Source organism: Chionomys nivalis, chromosome 10, assembly GCF_950005125.1.
Source record: "Chionomys nivalis chromosome 10, mChiNiv1.1, whole genome shotgun sequence".
NCBI lineage: Eukaryota > Metazoa > Chordata > Mammalia > Rodentia > Cricetidae > Chionomys > Chionomys nivalis.
In genome coordinates this window covers 37,722,935-37,744,348 of record NC_080095.1, presented here as the reverse complement: position 1 = coordinate 37,744,348, position 21,414 = coordinate 37,722,935, and the positions used below count along the sequence as shown (strand labels likewise).

At 44.4% G+C, this 21,414-nt stretch overlaps 2 protein-coding genes across 5 annotated transcripts in view; one reads left to right on the top strand and one right to left on the bottom strand.

Annotated features, from left to right (window-relative positions):
- Positions 1-8,497, bottom strand: part of Tmed8 (transmembrane p24 trafficking protein family member 8) — a 31,019-nt gene extending 22,522 nt beyond the window's left edge. For 2 of the 4 annotated variants that reach the window (XM_057782802.1, XM_057782803.1), the window contains exon 1: positions 8,360-8,495. In XM_057782802.1, the coding sequence (XP_057638785.1) occupies positions 8,360-8,477 (118 nt within the window). In that variant the 5' untranslated portion in view covers positions 8,478-8,495. Of the gene's footprint in view, positions 1-8,359 lie in introns of all 4 variants that reach the window. The other 2 variants (XM_057782805.1, XM_057782809.1) reach the window with 2 other exon arrangements.
- Positions 8,498-8,858: 361 nt separating this feature from the next.
- Samd15 (sterile alpha motif domain containing 15) lies at positions 8,859-21,302 on the top strand. The gene is made up of 5 exons (XM_057782162.1): positions 8,859-9,307; positions 9,434-10,718; positions 11,835-11,933; positions 19,523-19,808; positions 21,103-21,302. The coding sequence occupies exons 1-5, from the start codon at positions 8,859-8,861 to the stop codon at positions 21,300-21,302; spliced, it is 2,319 nt and encodes a 772-aa protein (XP_057638145.1).
- The last annotated feature ends 112 nt before the right edge of the window (positions 21,303-21,414 follow it).

Genomic DNA, 21,414 nt, shown 5'->3' with positions numbered 1-21,414 from the left:
ATCCCGGCTACCCTGGGGATACAGGGAACAATAACCAGTCAGAAAGACACAGCTCTAGACTAAGTGACTACTGAGGGAGGGGGTCCTGGAGAGCAGGGAGGAGGGCCAGATGCTCACAGGATGAAAAAGAACAAGCAGCAGGAGGCTCCAACCAACCACACAGTTAAGATTTGGGGGCGGAGGATGAAGGCAACGGCTACGGGCTAACCTCATCATCTGAAAATGATCTTGGAGCTGGATAACCTTTCGTCTGAATTTTGGGGTGGGGGTGTCAGACTCTGATGCCAAACATTTGCTATGAGCCCCAGATAAGAATTCTGTGGCTCCGGTGGACTGTGAGAAACTGACAACCACATCTCTCCAGCATGGTATCAAAGCTTCGTGGGTCTGAAAAGCAGGGAGACCAGTCCTCTTACAAAGATCTCCATACTGTGTGTGCTTCCGCAGAAGAAAGTCCCCCCCAGGAACATGAGTCACCCCAGGGGACATCAAGTGGGGATTCTTGGGAGGGTGACAGAACCCAACTGTTCCACCAGCTGAAGTAACCAGCAGAGGCCCCCATGCCCCAGGGAAGTGCAGTTCAAGTGAAGTGAGCTATCACAGACAGCAGGCACTACACCACAAACACGGCAGGAAAGACAAAAGTCTACAAACGCAACTGAGAGGCGACAGCCCAGCAATGCACCTGGCAGGCTTGGGCTGTTTTGTATGCGCAGCGTTCACATGCGCATGGGTATACAAATACATATGACATGAAAGAGGAACTGTGGGAAGAGGAAGGAGTCTGCGGAAGGGGGAGGGTAAAGAGAGCAGTGAGGGGTAAGAAAGACAATATGTCACACTTTCTCTCATCTATGGACTCTGTGTCTGTACACACACACACACACACACACTCACTCAGGTTCATGTGAAAAGAATGGAGAGGGAGCAGCAAGAGAGGGAGAAGAGCAATGAGGAAGAGTGTAGAGCAAATATGAGTAAAGCATCCTAGAATTAATAAAAATCGTTAGTAAAAACACACAGAGCTGGAGAGGTGGCTCGGCAGCTGGGAGCACGCGCTGCTCTTCCTAGGACCCACACAGTGGCTCACAACTCTCTGTGACTCCAGTTCCAGGGGCTGTGGGTACACACATGGTGCACAGACATGCATGCAGGCATTCACATGACACACTTAAAAATAATAATAAATAAATAGAAATTATGAAAAAGTAAGGTGCTAGAGAGAGGAGTTCAACAGTTAAGAGAGCACATTGCTCTTACAGAAGGTCTGGGTTCCCATGTTGGGGTAAGGGGCTCGAAACTGCCTATAACTCCAGTTCCAGGGCATTCCACACACATAATTAAAAACAAAAATAAGTCAGGCAATGGTGGCGCACACCTTTAATCCCAGCACTCGGGAGACAGAGGCAAGCAGATCTCGGTGAATCTGAGGCCTGTCCAGAACAGCCAAAGCTACAGAGTGAGATTATCTCAAAATAAAATAAAATTAAATTAATGAAATCATTAGGTGTACTACCAAAATAATTACTAATGAGATGATTTTGTTGGCAATGGTACATTATGAAAGTAGATAACTGGTCTTTTTATTTTTAAAAGAAATCCTAGCTTGGCATGGCGGCGCATGCCTTTAATCCCAGCAATCAGGAGGCAGAAGCAGGTGGCGCTCCAGTCCAGCCTGGTCTACATAATGAGTTCCAGGGCAGTCTGAGCTACATAGTGAGATCCTGTCTTGAAAAAAAACAAAACCAACCAAACAAAAAAAAAATCCTAATATATTTTTAAATTAACAATGAATTGGTTTAAAACAATAAAATGTAAACTATAACAAAGTTAACACTGAAAGATATTGATAACCTCTACTTCATAAAAAATGAGTTTTAAAAAAATATCTGTCCCTGACATGCAGAAAGACTCCAATTTTAGGGTCAGATGGTGGTGGCACATGCCTTTAATCCCAGCACTGGGAGGCAGAGGCAGGCAGATTTCTGTGAGTTCAAAGCCAGCCTGGTCAACAAGAGCAAGTTCCAGGACAGGCTCCAAAGCTACAGAAAAAGCCTGTCTTGAAAAACCTAAAAGCACTTGGTTTGCCAGGTGGGGGTGGCGCACGCCCTTAATCCCAGCACCCAAGAGGCAGAGGCAGGCAGATCTCTGTGAGTTTAAGGACAGTCTGGACTACAAGAGCTAGTTCCAGCACAGGCTCAAAAGCTGCAGAGAAACTCTGTCTCGAGGTGGGGGAAAAAGACTCAAAAAGACTCCAATTTTAGAAAAGAAACACAGTGAAGAACCTTCTAACATGTTTGTATATGATTTTTTTTCTGAATAGGTGATATATTGTTGTTATTCAAAATTCAAAAGTGGTAAAAGTATACCATGCAAGCTTCCTTCTATGTTAGCCCCCATCTCCCGAGGGACTTGATGCTACTGGGTTTTCAGTAGTCTTCCAGAGAGGTTTTGCGCATATAAAGGTAATGTGTATGTTTGTGTGAGTACCGTGAAGGATACAGCATACATACATACATACATACATGAATCTCACATTTCCTACACACACCAGGACATCAGACACACTATTCTGCACATCTTATTCTTTCCAGATACATCTCAGATACTTTCCCCAGCTGTACACAAACATCTTTCTCATTCTTCTCTATAGCAAATATTCCATTTGATAAAAAACAAGTCATTGATTTATGAGTTCTCTATGGATAAACATCTTTTTTCCAAGTCTTTTATCACTCCAAAAATGCTGTAATAACCTTGTGTCTACATTCTTAAACAGGAATAAACGTGTAGAATAGTCTGTGCGAAGAAATGGGTCAATGGAAAATATGTTCCAATTCTGTTGGACCTTAGTGGAGTAGTGCTTCTCAACCTGTGGGTCGTGACCCCTTTGGGGGTTGAATGATCCTTTCACAAGGATTGCACATCAGATATTCTGCATATCAGATATTTATATTATTATATATTATATAATTGTATATCATATATTATTATTTTATATAATATAATGATATGCAATGTAATATGTTATATCACATTACATTATATACTATATAGAAATATAATTAATAAATTATATATTTACATTATATGCATATTGGATATTTACATTACGATCCATAGTAGTAGTAAAATCATAATTACGAAGTAGCAAAAAATAATTTATGGCTGGGGGGGTCCCCACAACATGAGTAACTGTATTAACGGGCTGCAGCATTAGGAAGGCTGAGCACCACTCCTGCAGAGGAAGCATCAGTGTGTTTTTGTGCACCTGCACCAACGCAGTGAGTCATTTCCATTTCTCTTGATCAGTCAGCCTGTGCACGGTTCATATATTAAGAATCACTTCTCGGGCTGGAGAGATGGCTCAGAGGGTAAGAGCACTGGCTGCTCTTCCAGAGGTCCTGAGTTCAACTCCCAGCAACCACATGGTGGTTCACAACCACCTGTAATGAGACCTGGTGCCTTCCTTGCCAGCAGTACATTGTATGCTTAATAAATAAATAAATCTTTAAAAAAAAAAAGAATCACTTCTCATAGCATCTTTTTTCAAGCAGCTTGATGTATGGCAGAAAAAAAATGAAAAGGTATTTTTTTTTAAGTTTAAAGGAATGCCCTAGTCGGGCGGTGGTGGCGCACACCTTTAATCCCAGCACTCGGGAGGCAGAGGCAGGTGGATCTCTGTGAGTTCGAGGCCAGCCTGGTCTACAAGAGCTAGTTCCAGAACAGGCTCCAAAACTACAGAGAAACCCTGTCTCGGGAAAAAAAAAAAAAAAGGAATGCCCTAAATTATGCAAGAACTGCTGGTAAAACAGCTTCCAACTGGATTCAGATGAGCAGGAAGTAAAAAGATGAAAGAAAAACCCAAGTCTTTTTCCAGAAGAACAGAGTGTGGGAAGATGGAATGTTGTTTGAGAGAGACAGGAAAACTCAAGTATAAACATCCTTTTAGGTTTCTGAAATCAAGACGATGAAAAAAGAAAAGCCAATTTTCCAGCAGTTCAGACTTTAATTGGCCAGTCAAATATAGGCTAATTCTCCATGCATTTCTAAGGAAAACAGGACAGGTTTTAAAATTAGATGACAGCAGGGAAAGGAGTTTTTTTCTTTTAATGAATATATATTTGTTTATCTTAGTATGATCATAAAAGTTTACCCTGTCAAGCTAGTAAAATCATGTATAACATTAAGACTGAAATAAAAATTTTAAATAGCAACCTAGTAATAGTGAAATAAGGTATTCTCCCATGTGACAAGGTTATTGTCATGGTTCCTAACTGGCCAAAATCTTGGAAACAATGTGTGGAGGAGAACTGGAAGATGCAGAGTAACAACTCAAAACTGATGGTCTCGACTGCAAAGTAAAGCACAAAACAGAAGCCTTCTTCAAATAATTTAACCACTCTTTCTTTTTCTTTCTTCCTTTCCTCTCCTTTTTCCTTTTTCTTTTTCCCTCCCTTTTCCCTCCCCTCCTCTCCCCCTTCCCCTTCCCCCCTTTCCCCCCCTTCCCCTTTCCTTTCCTTTCTCCTTTCCTTTCCTTTCCTTTCCTTTCCTTTCCTTTCCTTTCCTCCCCTCCCCTCCCCTCCCCTCCCCTCCCCTCCCCTCCCCTCCCCTCCCCTCCCCTCCCCTCCCCTCCCCCCCCCCCCCCCCCCCCCCCCCCCCCCCCTCCCCTCCCCTCCCCTCCCCTCCCCTCCCCTCCCCTCCCCTCCCCTCCCCTCCCCTCCCCTCCCCTCCCCTCCCCTCCCCTCCCCTCCCCTCCCCTCCCCTCCCTTCCCTTCCCTTCCCTTCCCTTCCCTTCCCTTCCCTTCCCTTCCCTTCCCTTCCCTTCCCTTCCCTTCCCTTCCCTTCCCTTCCCTTCCCTTCCCTTCCCTTCCCTTCCCTTCCCTTCCCTTCCCTTCCCTTCCCTTCCCTTCCCTTCCCTTCCCTTCCCTTCCCTTCCCTTCCCTTCCCTTCCCTTTCCTTTCCTTTCCTTTCCTTTCCTTCTCTTTCTCGGTTTGGTTTGGTTTTTGTTTTTTTTGAGCCCTGGCTATCCTGGAACTCGCTTTATAGGTCAGGCTGGCCTCGAACTCAGAGGTCCACCTGCCGCCCTTGCCTCCTGAGCGCTTAGGATTAAAGGTGTGCGCCACCACATATGGCTCCTGACCACTTTCAAAATACTATTTTCTTTTCAGGTTACCGAGCGTGGATCAGACGTTCTGATCAAGCTACAGATTTGAGTTTACTGTGCGTTTTGGTGTTTTCTTTACAAGTAAGCCAAAAAGCAGGTTTTCCCCAAAGCAGGTGAATAATAGGTCTAGGTTTCTTTAGAACTCATAAGACGTCCCCTTCACTACACAGCTGCAGAAATAATTATCTCGGCTTTTTTTTTCCCCAGAGCAGAAGACCCAAAAGCAGGTGATGCGGTTAGATTTGAGAGGCTTAAAGAAAAGCACATTAACTCAGTTTCAGTCAATTCCAGTGACCAGACAGCCCAATTTCTCTTCGGCACTTAAGCGATCCTTCATATAACACACACGTATTATACACATACACTAAAGTATGACATGATAATCAACTATCAACATTGTAAAAACACAAGTGTTCTTTTAAAAGCCACAGGTAAGCAAAATATTAGCCTGTTAATATAAAAACTGGAATAGGAAATTAAAAAATAAAGAAAAAAAGGTCTTTTGAGCATAAACTTCCACCACTCTGAACCATCCCGCAGGGAGTTACCGAATCTCAAATCCTCATGAACTTAACCGAAAACAAGACAGCAAAACAGACAGACGACATACCCAGTGCTGCTCTTCATCCTACGTTAGAACCAGAGCAAGTTCACCTGACCATTTCCAGTGCTCAACAACAAACGCTTGGTCATCCACATCAAACAAAGTTCCTGGTGAGACTATAATAAACACTGCCCTTGATTTTCCCCAGAGCTCTGCAGACTTAAAAAATGGCCTGCCTTTAAGTGATGTAATACGTATTCCTCGGAGAGTTTCAAGACACAAGGAATGATTTCTCTCTCCTCTGGGGAACTGAAGAGCTCAGGTGTCCCCCAAATTAAAAAAAAAAAATGTATTAAAAACAACCACAGTCCCTAAGACACTAAGAACATCACAACCACTAGAGACTTTTACTTATACGAACCCTTCTTTTTACCAAAATCTCAACAACTAGTACAAACACTACATGGAAAAAAGAAAGGGAGGGAGGGAGGGAGGGAGGGAGGGAGGGAGGGAGGGAGGGAGGGAGGGAGGGAAAAAAGAAAAGAGGGAAAAAAAACAAACTAAATACTTGTTATTCTGGATGCTGACGAACTCCTGAAGGAATAAGGTACATTGAAATACTCAAACAAATGAGTAGCTGTTCATTTTCCCTGCTGTTTTCTAAGAGCAGGTGACAAAAGCAGCTTCCCCCTCATTCTTACTTACGATCTCTACTAACTCGGCTCATTTTCTACTGGAATGTGGGAGCAAACTCCCAGATTTGAGCAGTTTTAAGGTTTTTACTCCCAAGCCTAAAAAACTCTGGTTCAAACCGCACCCCCACTGAGCTCTGGAGACACAGCTGAAGTTCAGGCCTGAGTTTCTCTCAAAAGCAGCGTTTCTGACACCTTAAGCAGACCTTCACAGACATTTTAGCAGCACAGAAGGCTTGTTGTAATTGTCAGTGATCACTGCCTCCCGCTCCAACAACCAAAACCGTTCCCAGATATTGCTGCATGTCTCCAGTGGTATCAGAGCTTCACCACTAAGCCAGGGGCAGCCTTGGCTAGCCCAGGTACCATTGGTTGTTCAGTCAAACCCTTGCAATCAGACCTTCACCTACAGATTCAGTCAGTAGTTGCGAACTCCCAGCCCAACAAACATTTTAAATACCACATGTTAAGAGTACTCCAGGAATATGTTAGAAAACAGGTCTGATTAAAAAAAAAAAAAAAAAAAAAAGACACTTGAGTATGTTCACGACAAACTCATGAGGAAATGAAATAAAAGTTAAAGTATATGTAATTTATGAATACTGGCATATATGGGAGACAGGGGTTTATGAGACATATACCTCATAACTCTATATAAGGGCTTATTTACTTTCAGAAAGTATGCTTAGAATTTTTTTCTTTTTCTTTTCGTGGTGCTAGGGTCTAACCCAGGACCTCACATATGAACTCTATCACTGAGCTACAATCCACCCCGATTAGAATTTTTTATTACCAAAATATCAAACATAGTACCGATATATATATATATATATATATATATATATATATATATATATTTTAAAAAAAAACGTGTGTATGTAGCAACACCACGGCATAGGAGATTTTAGAAAAGCATGAAGGACACATGTTGAAAGGGACATTCAGGAATACCTCTGCAGCAGCTCTGAAAATTTGGCCGAGCAAAAACAGACTTTATCCTCATTCCAGACAACTGCCTTGTGCAGCGGGCATCTTGGGTTTCAGATCAAGTACTTCAGTCACAGGGGCTCATACAACCCTCCCACCAATGCTGTGAGACACGGGTACTTTTAGACCCACATCTTAGAAAAGAGGAAATTCAGACGCGTTTAGAAGTTAAGCCACTTGTCCAAGGTCATTAAAACAGAGATACCCAGGATCCACGGCGGTGCCTCAGTCACTTTCAGAGCTTAAAAACCAGTTACTTGCTACTTAAAGGGACCAGATCGCTCCCCCTCTAGAGTATCGTTTTAGTGGCACGCCCCTGTGATGATCACAAGGCTGAAAGGTGACAGCGTGGTATGCTGTCCCTTTAGTCTTTAGACACTTAAGTAAATTCACACGAAGGAACTTGTGTGGCCCGAAATGAACACACTGGCACAACAGGAGGGTGAGTCTCGGAGAATGAGAGAGATCTCCAAAATTTCTATTGCAGCCTCTAGTTCCTGCCTTTGCTCCGACTACGATGCTCCTTCAAAACCTCCCAATTCTGGCTGCACTCCATCCCTCCTAGTCTGAAGGATGCAGGGGGCCTAGGCGCAGGAAAGTGGGGCTCCGACAGAGGAAGGCGGGCGACCAGGAAGACGCCGGCAGGAGCGGGCGGAGAGGCTAGCCTGGGGGGACAGAGGTCGGGTCGCGCGCGGAGCCAAAGACAGGGGCGGGAGGTGAGCGCAGTGCGAACCGAGGTGGGACACAGATGCAGACGGACGCCAAGGAGGCGCGGCGGAAGGAGCCGGACTGCCAACCCGGCTGATCTAAGAAAGGAAGCGAGACGGGAACTAAGACGTTTCGAAAAGGAGTAGAAAATGACCTGGAGCGCAGCCGTGGTCCCCAGGGCGGTAGGGATACGGGTCGCCCGACGTGCGCGGCCCCGAGCTGAGCGGTACCCACCCTTCCAGAGCCCAGGCCTTTGCGTACCTGAAGCGGCCGCCTGGCTCCCCTCCACTCCCTGTCGGTCCCCGACGCCTCCAGCCGACCCTCGACGAGCAGCGGGGCTCCAGAAGGCCGGCCCCTCAGTCGCCTGCCGGTCCGACATCTGCAGCCAGCGCGGGGAGCGTCACCGCAGCTAGGCGCTTGCGGCTCCGGAAACAGCCGAAGGCAAAGCGAGCGCGGCAGCCAAGAGCCGAGCGGAGCCGAGCGGAGCCCGGGGCCGGAAGGAGCGGGCGAGGCGGCGTGGAGGGGGGGGGAGCTGCCGGAGCTCTGGCCAGTGGAAGCTGGCGACGTGGACGACCGGGGGAACGGGGAGGGGTGGTTTACTACGTGCTTTTGATCGCCTGTTTTTACGGTCGACTCTTGTAAGGCTCGACAAAATCTCTGGAAGAGTCAGGAAGACACCGCCGGAAATCGTGGTATCCATAGAGACGCTGTCGGAAGTTGAAGTTGCTAGGAGGCCTTGGGCGCGTCAATTGACAGCGTGATGGCCGAAGTCCCAGAAGATTATGATTCTGACCAATATGAAACTCAAGAGACTAAAAGAACTAAATCTCCAAGATCTCGTAAATTGCATACTTTCAAATCAGACACCGTGGTAGAGGTAACCCCTGAGATGCTCCCAGAGATCGACCGAGAGCCAAAGAAATTTAAGACTGAGGAAGATGACTTTGAAGAGGGGAAGCCAGGGAATGCAGAAAACGTACTGCAAGAGTCAGCCAGGACGCCCGAAGAAGAAATTCCCAAGGAGACCAACATGGACCTACCTAGCCAAACTGAAGCAGAGATAACGCAAGTGTTGAAGTTAGAGACATCATGGGAAGCAGGAAGAGAGGACTTGGAGGTACCAGTGGATGAGAAACATGAGGAGCCAGACCTACAACCACCATACGTTTCAGTAGATTTACTATTCACAGAACCACCTGCAGAAACAGACACACAACTACCAACAGAAAGCAAGACTCCAGTTTCTACGAGCAGTGAGAAAATACTGACGTTACGAGAAGAGACTGGGCAGGAGGTTCCAAAGCAGTCTCGTAGTAAGGGAGATGAAGAAATAGGTCCAGAGCAAAACACAGTAGATTTTCCAAGTGAAAAACCAAGAAAATCGGTTGAAGAGGAAGATCTACCTCCATTAAAGATGACCAAGTCCGAAATTACAAAGACACAAGAAGAGTCAGCTGAAGAGAAAAGTACAGAGCCATCTGAGGTGACTAAGCCAGAGTTTCCAGGCCAGACAATAAGAAAATCTACCGAGGAAGTAGATATTAAGCCTCCAGAAGAGATTCAAATAAAGTCCATAGAGCAGATAGGCACCGAGCAGCAGCCTGAGCAGATTAAGCCAAAATTCCCAGGCCAGAAACCAAAACAGTCAATTGAAGAGAAAGTTCCAGCGCCACTGGAAAAAATCAAGAGGGAGTTTTCTGGGGAAGAATCGAGAAAACCAATTGATGAAGCAAGTCTAGAGCTCTCAGAAAGGGCGACCTCAGAAGTTTCAAAGGAAACACAAAGTTCTTTTGAGGAAAAGATTCCAGAGACACTGGAAGTGGCTGCTCTGGGACTCCCAGAAGAGATAGAACCTGATGTCCAGGGGGAGACACAGAAAAAGTCAGTTGAGGAGAAAGTTCCAGAGACATCAGAGGATAGGAAACCAGCAGGTCAAAAAGAAAAGCGGAGAAAATCAAGTGAGAAGTCAGAATCAAAGGGAACATTAATAGAGTCAAGTAAGAAGAAGACTCCACCGCTACAAGAACAGATGGATGCAAATTTGCCAAAGAAGAAACATCAAAAACCAGCTGAGGAAACAGGGCGAGGGCCACCACACATGACCAAACCAGAAGTGCAAGAGAAGTCACAGCCAGCACCAACCAAGGAGCTAGAGTTATCCAATGAACCCAAACCAGGAAAGTCAGCTACAGAACTCCCCAAGGACCACAGGCCAGGACCAAGCAAACTTAAGTATCCCGTAGGCAAGGATGAGCTAGTATTTCCCGAATATCACAAAAAGACGGCAGAAAAAGAAACTAACAAGGCTAAAACTGAAAATGAGTTTATGGTAAGCTCTCCCAGAGAAAGTGTTGAATCAGGCGGTACAGATAATGAACCTCACGAACTCCTCAAAGTGCTTCAGACGGAAATCAACGAAGTACATCCAACCGATCCTGCTTCGGAGTCTTGCATAGAATTGAGAGATTCAATTACTGAAAAGAAAGTTGTAGTTTTACCCCAGGGGTCAGAGAATGAAACCAAGATCAACAAAAGTGTGAGCCCGCCATTTGAACACCTTAAGTGGACCGCAGAGAATGTGGCACAGTGGGTTGGCGAGCTAGGCTTCCCTCAATACAAGGTGCGCGAAAACAATGGGTTTTGAAGGCACATCCTCCGACCCCATTTTTTCCCTCTCAACTGACATGTTCTCTTGCCTCTTTTTCACTAGAAATGCAGATATGTTGTGGACTGTGGGGAAAGTGAATTTTGGATTGTGTGTGTCTTTTTCTGTCTTGGGTGTGTGGTGATGAAGATTGAACCCAGTGCATTAACACATATTAGACATACATGTTTTTCCCTATCACTGGTATCTATATTGTATTTTAGAAAAAAAAGATTATATGTGATTTTCCTATTCATCCAAATTATTATAATTCTGTTCATTGTGTGCATAAAGATAAAAAAATGTGTGAAGTCCTCTTTTCATAGAAATCTATATTTTTAACACACCTAGGCTAAATCAGGCCTTTCTGCACTTTTGTCAAGATGTCTCAGTGGCAACTCCCTTGCCCTGAACTCGTGCTGTCCTTCTTAACTGGCTGCCTAATACGTCATATGTAGCATGATCACTTCAGAGTGTTAAGGCCTGTTAGCTATCAGCCCAAATTAGCTTTATCAAAAATAGTATGTGCTTCTTAATTTATTGATGCCAACTATGACATTAGGTTGTGACAAAGCACAGGATCTGAAACCTTTACTCCAAAATGTCCTTGAGACTGAGCATGGTGACTCAACTTTGTAATCTGAGCACTTAGGAGACCAGAGACAGGCAGATCACCACAGGATGGAGGCCAGCCTTGGCTATCAACTGAGTTCCAGGTCAGCCTGGGCTCGAGAGTGACGCCTTTCCTTAGCTCCGATCCTGCAAAAAAAAAAAAATTAGTGACAACATGCAAAAGCAGATTGAAGTCACAGCATGAAATTTAACTCAGTACTTTTATTATTTTATTTATTTATTATTTATTTGTTTTTTGAGAGAGGGTTTCTCTGTAGCTTTGGAGCCTGTCCTGGAACTAGCTCTTGTAGACCAGGCTGGCCTCGAACTCACAGAGATTCGCCTGCCTCTGCCTCCTGAGTGCTGGGATTAAAGGCGTGCGCCACCACCGGCCGGCTGTTTTTTTTAATGTGATTCTGTCCCTCTTTTCTTCCAATTATAGTAGCACATGTGTAAGTGCTGTTCTTCTTGTACCAATAGGAGTGTTTTACCGCAAACTTCATCAATGGTCCCAAACTCATCTACGTGAACTGCTGCAACCTGCCTCAGATGGGGATAACTGATTTTGAAGACATGAAGGTGAGATGTGTATTAGGGTCCCAACTCTTGGCTTAGGATTCCAGGTCCTCCGTAAGTTGGCTCCAGCCACATTCATTCTCTCCCGGTTGCCACCGAACTTCTCCAGACTGCCTGGTCTAACTCACAGCCTCCTGCCTGCTTGTGCCTGCCCCCTCTGTGTCTTCGCTCAGGTCCCATGCCCTTGTACTGCGAATATGAACGTGATCACCCTTTAAGGGCCAGTTCCTCCTCACCTCCACAGGAAGTTCTTCACATTGCTGTCCCATAGTAACCTCTCTTCCAGAGCGCCCAGTAACATCTTCTGTCTTCGATACCTGTTTGGTGCTTATGTAACATTATCTGTATCTTACCTACTTTGCTGCCTGGCTTTCAGACAAGTTACATAGGCCTCACCTATGGAGCACTGACTGGTCCTTGGCCAGTCTCCTGTGCTGGGGCATGCCTTCCTTTTGTAGTATTTAACAGCCTTACACTATGTAGCATACATAACTCCTTTGGAACCTTTTCTATAGCACTTACCCCCCCCCACACACACACAATAGGGTCTATTTAGTATATGAAGGCCATAAATGTTCTTCTGCAGTAGTTTCTAAACATGGTCTTCAGAATTAGATTTGGTTTTTTTTAAAGGGTCTTTTGAAATGAAGACTACTTGGAATAGAATAATGTATTAGGTTTCATCCGTTTCTTTTTGTTTTGTTTCTTTTGTTTTCTGAAACAGGGTTTCTCTGTGTAGCCCTGACTGTCCTGGAACTTGCTTTGTAAATCAGGCTGGCCTCAAACTTCAGAGTTCTCCTGCCTCTTAACTTTAGAGGTCCACCTACCTCTGCCTTCCAAGTACTGGGATTAAAGGTGTGTGCCGCCACCACCACCCAGCTCAGATTCAGTTTTGTTAAAGATAGGTTCCTAGTCTCTACCATTGAATAGTTTGAATAAGAATGACCTCCATAAACTCATATATTTAAATGTTTAGTCATTAGGGAATGGCACTATTTGAGAAGGATTAATTGGGTTGGCATAGTAAAAGGAAGTGTGTCACTGGGGATGGGCTTTGAGGTTTCAAAAGCTCAAGCCAGGCCCAGTGCCTCTCTCTCTGCCTGATGCCTGTGGATCTGGATGTAGAATTCAGCTCCTTCTCCAGCACCATCTCTTCCTGCGTGCTGCCATGCTTCCCACCATGACCATAATAGACTAAATCTCCGAACTGTAAGCAAGCCCCCAATTAAATGCTTTCTTTTTGTTTTGCTTTGTTTTTGTTTTTTAAAACTGGGTTTCTCTGTGTAGCCCTAGCTTGTACCAGAACTCATTCTGTAGACCAGGCTAGCCTCAAACTCAGAGCTCTGCCTCCCTCTGCCTCGCAAGTGCTAGGACTAAAGGTGCGCCACCACCGCCCGGCTAAATGTTTTCTTTTATAACAGTTGCTGTGCTCATGCTGTCTCTTCACAGGAATACAACAGTGACTAAGACAACCCTCCAAATTCTTTAATTAAAATAAAAGATTCTGGGACATATTTCGTACAACTCTGATGTAGAATATTGTTTTAAGGCGTGTTACATTTGTTTATGCTCTGGGACATTTGTTTAACGATGTAAAGATGCGTTGTTTTTGTTGATGTCTCGTTTGTTTAACTCTGTGAAGCTCTGAATTTTTTACCTAAACAAAAAACGCCTCAGTGGTCTAAAACAACTGATGGTCTAATAAAGAGCTGAATGGCCAGTAGCAAGGCAAGAAAAAAGATAGGTGGGGCTGGCAGGAAGAGAGTATAAATAGATGGGGAAATCTGAAGAGGAGGAGGAGGTCCGGGGGCCAGCCACCCAGACACCCAGACACCCATACACCCAGCCACCCACAGAGTAAGAAGAAAAGAAAGACATACAGAAATACAGAAAGGTTAAAAGCTCAGAGGCAAAAGATAGACAGGATAATTTAAGAAAAGCTGACTAGAAATAAGCCAAGCTAAGGCTGAGTGTTTAATTATAATTATAAACTATATTATAATTAAGAATTAAACCTGTGTGTCCATGATTTATTTGGTAGTTGGGTGGCGGTCCCCTCAAAAAGTCATGAGTAAAGAGTAAAAGAGAAAAAAAGAGCAAAAACAGCCAACAACACAACTCTTTATCAAGTTTTAGGAGCATATTCTTCTGTAAATCAAAAGACTCAGAAAAGAAAAATACACTTGTTAATATTCAAGTCTTTCTGCTGACAATTAGAAAGTCTCTGAACAATTAAAACATGGAGTCCTAACTGAACATTCAGCGCATTTATTCAGCTAATCGCTGTGCTCTGCTGAGTACTTACCATGTTGTAAGTGCTAAACATGGATCCATCTAATCCTCAGGAGAGAAAACTGAGTCCCAGTGGCAAAAGATCACTCAGATAAGATCAGAACTTAAATGCTTTCTGGGATTCATGCTCTGCCTCGCTAAATGAATATTCTTTTTTTATTTATTTATTTATTTTTTTATTTTTCGAGAGAGGGTTGCTCCGTAGCTTTTTGGTTCCTGTCCTGGAACTAGCTCTTGTAGACCAGGCTGGCCTCGAACTCTCAGAGATCCGCCTGCCTCTGCCTCCCGAGTGCTGGGATTAAAGACGTGCACCACCACCGCCCAGCCTAAATGAATATTCTAATTGCCACAAACTTCCATGTACATAGCATAGACAAGCCCACTTACCATATATGGTATTTCCAACTTTGCCTTCATATGGCTGCCAAGATCTCAAGATCAAACGCCTATTCTTTTTATGTTAAAAGAATGATACATTCTTCCCTGTGACTCCAACATCTACCTAGAGTGTACAGGATATATAATCACATTGTCAACCCCAAGATTGCATTATTTACTGGAAAAACCTGTTTCTAGTTGTAGTGTGGCTCAGCCCTAGCACACACCTTTAATCCAAGAGCTTTCTGCTTGAATATTGTAAGCAGGATTAAATAAAGTCAACCATAGGTTAAAAGGCAGAGCAAGCAACAGATGACAGAAAAAAAACAGAGCAAGAGGTAGTGAGGAGGATGGAGAGAGAGAGAGAGAGAGAGAGAGAGAGAGAGAGAGAGAGAGAGAGAGGCACAGGAATTAGAAGGGAGGGACATGGCGGAGGAGGGAGGTCAGCCAGGTGCTTTCCTGCCCCTCTGAGCTAGCTGGCCTTCACTCCAGCAGCTGACTCCTGGTTTTCCCTGGTAATCAAAGTCCTGCAACATTTAAGTACCAAGAATTTCAGCTCTTCGTCATGAGAAAACATTGAGTCCACCAAAGTCATGTTGCTCACTCGACATTCTGATTCCAAAGGAATAATACCCATGGGCTGAAGTCAGAATCCTGATCCTGGGCAAGTAACAAGGGGTCTTCAAAATCTAATGAAATCCTCCAAGTAAACGATGAGCCGACTGCTAATCCTTTTATCTCAAAAAGTTTTAATATGCAAACTTTGGCATACTTGTGTAAGTCATCAGGAAAATGTGGCTTCTTCTTGATGTCACTAGAGTAACACAAAACTCAAGTCATTCAGTAGTGGCATAGGGTGACTTGACAAACGGGAATGCACCAAAGAGCTACCCTCAGACTAAGACACACATTAGCTTCCTAGAGACCATACTTTTTTTTTAAGTTTTGAAGGGCTTCTCTTTTCTGAGACAAAGTCTTGGCTAGCCTGGAACTCACTGTGTAGCCCAGACTAGCCTGTAACTCATGGAAATCCTTCTGCCGTACTTGAAATGCTAGGATTATAATAAGCATTATCTACCACAGCTGGCATGAATGGTCAGCTATTGCCAACCTCCTTACAGACAGATCTGTTTCTTTCTTGCTTGCTTGGTTTGGTTTTGCAGTGCTGGGATTCTGGACTCGAGGCCTTGAGCATGCCAGGCAGTCACCCTACCACTAAGCTACACTTCCAGCCCCAACACAAAGCACTTTTAACTCCATTGCTGTGATACAGCAACCCATACACCCACATTTCCCTCAGAGCAGTGTTTACATCAGTCAGTCTTGTTTATTCTAAGGGGAGGTTAGACAAAAGAATAGCACACTTGTGTCTTTCCTCTCTCTTGGAAAATGATTCCCCAAGGAAGATGTGGTGGTACCTACCTTTCCAGCTACTCAGAAAGCTGAGGATCACATGCTCAAAGCCAGCCTGGGTGACTTAGTGAGACCCTGTCTCAAAACAAAATGAAGAGGGAGGTGTACAGTAGTGGAATCTGTGAAATCCTGGGTTCACAGTATTGAACAGTAAGACAAAAGAGTGTCAGAATATAAGAACTCTGTGACAAACCTTTGGAGAATAATATAAGTGAATTGCTTATCTAGGATGAATTATTTATGATTCTAAAGTATGTCCTTGAACCAGGAACTGTGAATGGCTCTCTCTAGTCAGGCATGGGGGGTTCATGCCTGTAACTCCCTCTCTAGGGAGTCTAAGAAAGGTAGGATGTTGATGAGTTCAAGGCTAGCCTCCGATACATAGAGTTTCAAGTAAGACTAGCTCTTACGATGAGACCCTGTGTCATTACAACCAACCAGTCCAAACAGCTTTAGTATGTTTGCCATACTGTAAACTATTTAGGTAGCACAGATTCACAGCTACGTATCAGTAATTGTCACTAGACAGTTTTTCATTTTAAAAGAATTTTTAAATTGTACACTTGATTTTACAAAAGAGTTTGATAATATTGTATGTATCTGTGTGTGTGTGTGTGTGTGTGTGTGTATAGGTCCAGTATGGGGGAAGGGACAGGTGACCACAGAGGCCAGAAAAGGGCACCTGAGTGCCTCGAGCCTGGAACTAGAGTTTCAGGTGGTTGAGAGCCACAGGACAGGGGTATTGGGAACCAAATTAGGGTCCTCTGGAAGAACAAAAGGTGTTCTTTTATAAATTTTTTTAAAGATTTTTATCTTCGTGTGTGTGCGTGTGTGTGCGTGTGTGTGTGTGTGTGTTTGCTTGTGAATGTCAGAAGAAAGCATCAGATCTCCTGGAGCTGGAATTCCAGGTGCTGGAGCCCCCAACATGGGTGCTGTAAGAGCAGCAAGGCCACCAACTCATTTCCCCAACGCTTTCTTTTTCGTATTAACTTTGTAAAGGATTTTGTTTTATATATTATTATTATGTTTGCACATGAATGTGTGCACCCTTAGGGGCCAGAGGTGATCCTGAGCCTCTGCTGTGGCTGCTGGGAACCCAGCTGTGACTGTAAATTGCTGACTCACCTCCCCACTGCACATACACTTAAACCAGCTCCTAATGTCCACATCTTATGGTATGGGTTTATTAAATAATGGATCTTATTCAAATTCTGTGTTGTTGACACTGATTTTTTTTTCTTGGGCACTATGATGCACGTTATCTGGGATAGTTTTCTGATTTTTCATAACCTTGAAGCTTTTGAAGGGTAGTGATCAGGTATTGTGTGAATTTTCCTCGATTTTAGTTACTCTAACCTTTCTCATATGAGACTAAAGTTGTGGGTGCGGAGGGGCTATCACAGAGGCCCCGAGTCCTTATCAGATCTGGGGACTCGGTGTCCAGGGTTTATTATTGGAAACATGAAAACGCCACTCACAGGTGGTGTCGGCCAGGCTTTCTCCATGTAGAGTCACTGTTTCCTTGTGTATTCTGCTTTGGGAAATGAAGTGCTAAGTCTATGTAGCGTTCATGGGGAGGGGAATTATGCTCCAACTCCTGGAGAAAGGAATATTGAAAAGTATGTACTTATATAATAAAACTACTGCAATGACAAATACGTTGGCAGAGATGTGATTTGAAGCTGTGTAAATGCCCTGCTCCACCTCAGGACTTTTGCCACTGACTTTAGCATTTATCACGAAAGGCTGCCTGCACGGTTACCACCCTGTCATTTTAATGATGATTTTTCCCCCTTCATTCCTTCCGTGTTTGGTTGGAATGCTTCCATAGGAAAGTCTTCTACAGTTCCTTTTCCCTCACTTAAAAAATCCATTTCCTCATCTCTATCAGTTTGTTTCATGGTCAGTTATTGTTTGGATTACAAAGCAGAATGATCATTATTTGCTTTTTCGCTCAAAAAGAAATCCCATCTTTGATTACTGGATGATGTTTAGATTGAGTTGTCTTCTTTTGACATGCCCTCTCCTCCCAGGAAGTGTCTCCCTAATTTCTGGGACTACAGAAAGCTTTAGTCTCCTTTTGCTTTTCCTCCTTACAGCCCTAAATAAGCATGTCTCCACAAAGCTCTGGCTATTTTTATCAGGGAATATTTAATGGGCACTGGTGGTGCATATTGCTACTCGTGTCATTCTCCCAAGTCGTCTCAAGCCCATTACGCACATGTCTGTTTTGAGATCTACCTGTATTTGAGATAATATACGCATACTGGCCTCTCTGACTCTTCACAGCCTAGGTTTGCTCTAGCCTTTCCAGCCTTCATAGCTCCAAGCCCTATTGCTTATTTATAACTTTTTATGATAGTGAGAAGCCTGGCTCTTTCCATACAGAAGCATGTGTCCCTTTAAGAGATAATTCTACCAAATAAATCATAATGTTGTGTTCACTTTTTTGTCTTTAAGACTTACAGTTTTGGACTGGAGAGATGCTCTCTGTGGTTACAAGCACTGGCTGCTCCTCCAGAGGTCCTGAGTTCAATTCCCAACACCCACATGGTGGCTCACAATGATCTACAGTAGGATTCGATGCCCTCCTCTTATAAAGCTGCACAAGCAGAAAGACTTGGCGAGTGGTGGTGGCGCACGCCTTTAATCCCAGCACTTGGGAGGCAGAGGCAGGCGGATCTCTGTAAATTCGAGGCCAGCCTGGTCTACAAGAACTAGTTCCAGAACAGGCTCCAAAGCCACAGAGAAACCCTGTCTCAAAAAACCAAAACCAAAACCAAAAAAAAAAAAAAAAAAAAAAAAAAAAAAAGACAGTATCTATACACTATTTTCCAGAGTTAAATAAAGTAACTTACATTGCCTTTCTACCCGCTTCAGAGTAATTACACCCCAAGTTTGTAACTGTCCTCACCTGCATTCCTCCTATTCGCCCACACTGACTTTTCCCAGTGACATACGGTTGTGTGCAAGTCTGTGGACGTCAATAAACGCTTAGAGAACCATATGAAACAGTTCCCTGGAATTCAAACTTCTTGAGTCCCCATCACTGTCAGCCCATCCTTAGATTCTGATTCTTGGCAATCGTCTATTTGTCCTTGTTAATTTTGTCTTTTCCAAAACATTGCACAAATGCTCGGTGTGGCTCACACATGCAATCCCAGCACTCGAGAGCATTCAGCGCTTAACAGTTTAGTTTTACCTGGGCATAATGTTACGTGACTTTAATTCCAGCACTCAGGAGGTAGAGGCAGGAGGATCTCTCTGAGTTTGAGGCCAACTTGGTCTATAGATCAAGTTCCAGACAGCTAGGGTTACACAGAGAAACCTTGTCTCAGAAAAAAAAAAAAAGTTATTAGATGAGTTTAGTCAGCCATTTGGTTTTTCCTCGCTCTCTTCTCTCACTGAAATAATTTCTTAGTATTGAAGAGACATGACAACACTGAATAAAGCTCTGATTTCCTCGTCTTTTCAAGTTAGTCCCTCTAAAATATTATCCTTCATTTCAGACGATATCTCGTCATATTCGAGAGCTTCTGGGCATCGAAGAGCCGCCGTTCAGCCGCAGCATCAGCCTTCCCTACAGGGACAACATTGGCTTGTTCTTAGAGCAGAAAGGTCACAGTGGAGTCAACTCCGACTCCCTGACCTTGTCTGAATTTGTTAAAGCGGCGGGGTTGCAGGAGTATGAGCCGGAGTTGGACACCGTGGACAAGCATGAGTCCTCACTGCCAGACAACAGCAGCCAGGAAGAAAACAAGGAAGCATTACTGCAAACACCAGCTGTGGAAAAGAGTGGGCGCCGCAGGGCAAGGAGCAGCAGAAAAAATCTTTTCACTCAACTTTAAATATCAAACTAAATTGGTTGGGGCAAAAGGCGTGGTCTTTCTCGGGTTTCTCCTCTTCATCAACAATGAGACTTAGGACTGCTGGCTCCAGTCTGACTCACAGCCTCTTCTCTCTGTTAAAGCTAACAATATTTATCTTCCTACATAATTTTCAGAATTTGTGTTGAATTTGAATACACCCAGTACTAAGATTTATTAGGGAAATGATAACTGAAAAAAAAAAGTCTCTGCAAGTACATACCTCGAATCCTAGAAGTAGGCCGGAGGACAGTGAATCTGAGGCCAGTCTAAGATATGTAACATGTCACAGAAAGCCACATAAATAAAATGGTTTTTAAAAATCTCTTTCAGGGATTCTATGATGCTGCTTATTAGATGGGGTGGGGCTTTGCAGTGATGCTGCAGATTCAGGGTGGGTCACCCACACTCCTGTATGCTGAACAGTCTTGGGCCTGATGATCCCTGGCCTACGTCAGATAAGAATGATTATAATTTTATACTAAGATAGAAACTGCGATACGTCTTAGTCTGATTAGAGTGATTCTGAGACTCAAAATGAAGACAGAGGGGCTGGAGAGCCGGCTCAGCAGTTCAGAGTGCTGGCTGTGCTGTGGAAGGACCCTGGTGCAGTTGCCATCATCCGGGTACAGCCACCCGGAACTCCCCTGCCAGGGGATTCAAGGCTCACTGCTGGTGCCCGTGAGCATCTGACAACTGTGGTCTCACAAACTCACGCAGGCAAGCATGCTTATAGTAAAGAAGACTTTTATTTATTTCTTTATTTGGTTTTCGAGGCACGGTTTCTCTGTGTAGCCTGGCTGTCCTGGCACTCTGTAGACGAGGCTGGCCTCAAACTCAGAGATCCGCCTGCCTCTGCCTCCCGAGTGCCAGGATTAAAGGCGTGCACCACCACCTGTCCAGCTAGACATTTTTATTTTAAAAAGGAGCTTAAAATAATCCCCAAATATCAGTCAGCTCCCAGAGTGTGTTTGTCTCCCCAGTTTACCATCCAAAGGAAGGAGCGATGGAGCCAGAAACAAGAACCAGGTAACTAGTGACAGCAGCGGAAGAACGGAGGGCTTGACAGTAACAGTGGGGATAAGCAGCCTCAGGAAGGAAGAGCTAAGCCGTGCCTGGGAAAGTCCTGCATGCTCAGAGCAGGAAGAGAAGATGAGAAGGACCATGGCACTCGGAGCTCTCTGTAGTCTTCCGTTTGTTTACACTGGGGTTGATTTAAACAGTGCAAGTAAACGGACAAATGGCAGAAGAGCCTGAGAAACAGCTTCACCGCAGCCTCACTCCCTCGGAGACTGAGTCCTTTCCAAACCAGGTGGAAAAGATCAGGGATGTGCAAACATTCAAATCAGCAGAGCCAGGTTTAGAACAGGCCGGGGTAAAGCACAGAAGGCTGAATCGTGCAGTCCGACAGAAAGGCCGCTGAGACTCGACCAGGATAAACAATCCTCCATTTTCACATCTGTAAGAAATGGCTGAGGAACCAGCAGTGGACAAGAGGGGTGATAGAGAAGGTCAGGAAGGCCTAGTGGGTAAAA

Coding starts and splice junctions, on each gene's coding strand:
- Samd15 (XM_057782162.1), top strand. CDS start 8,859: ATGGCCGAAGTCCCAGAAGATTATGATTCTGACCAATATGAAACTCAA. Junction 9,308..9,433: donor GAACCACCTGCAGAAACAGA/CACACAACTACC, acceptor TGAAGAAATAGG/TCCAGAGCAAAACACAGTAG. Junction 10,719..11,834: donor TAGGCTTCCCTCAATACAAG/GTGCGCGAAAAC, acceptor TTGTACCAATAG/GAGTGTTTTACCGCAAACTT.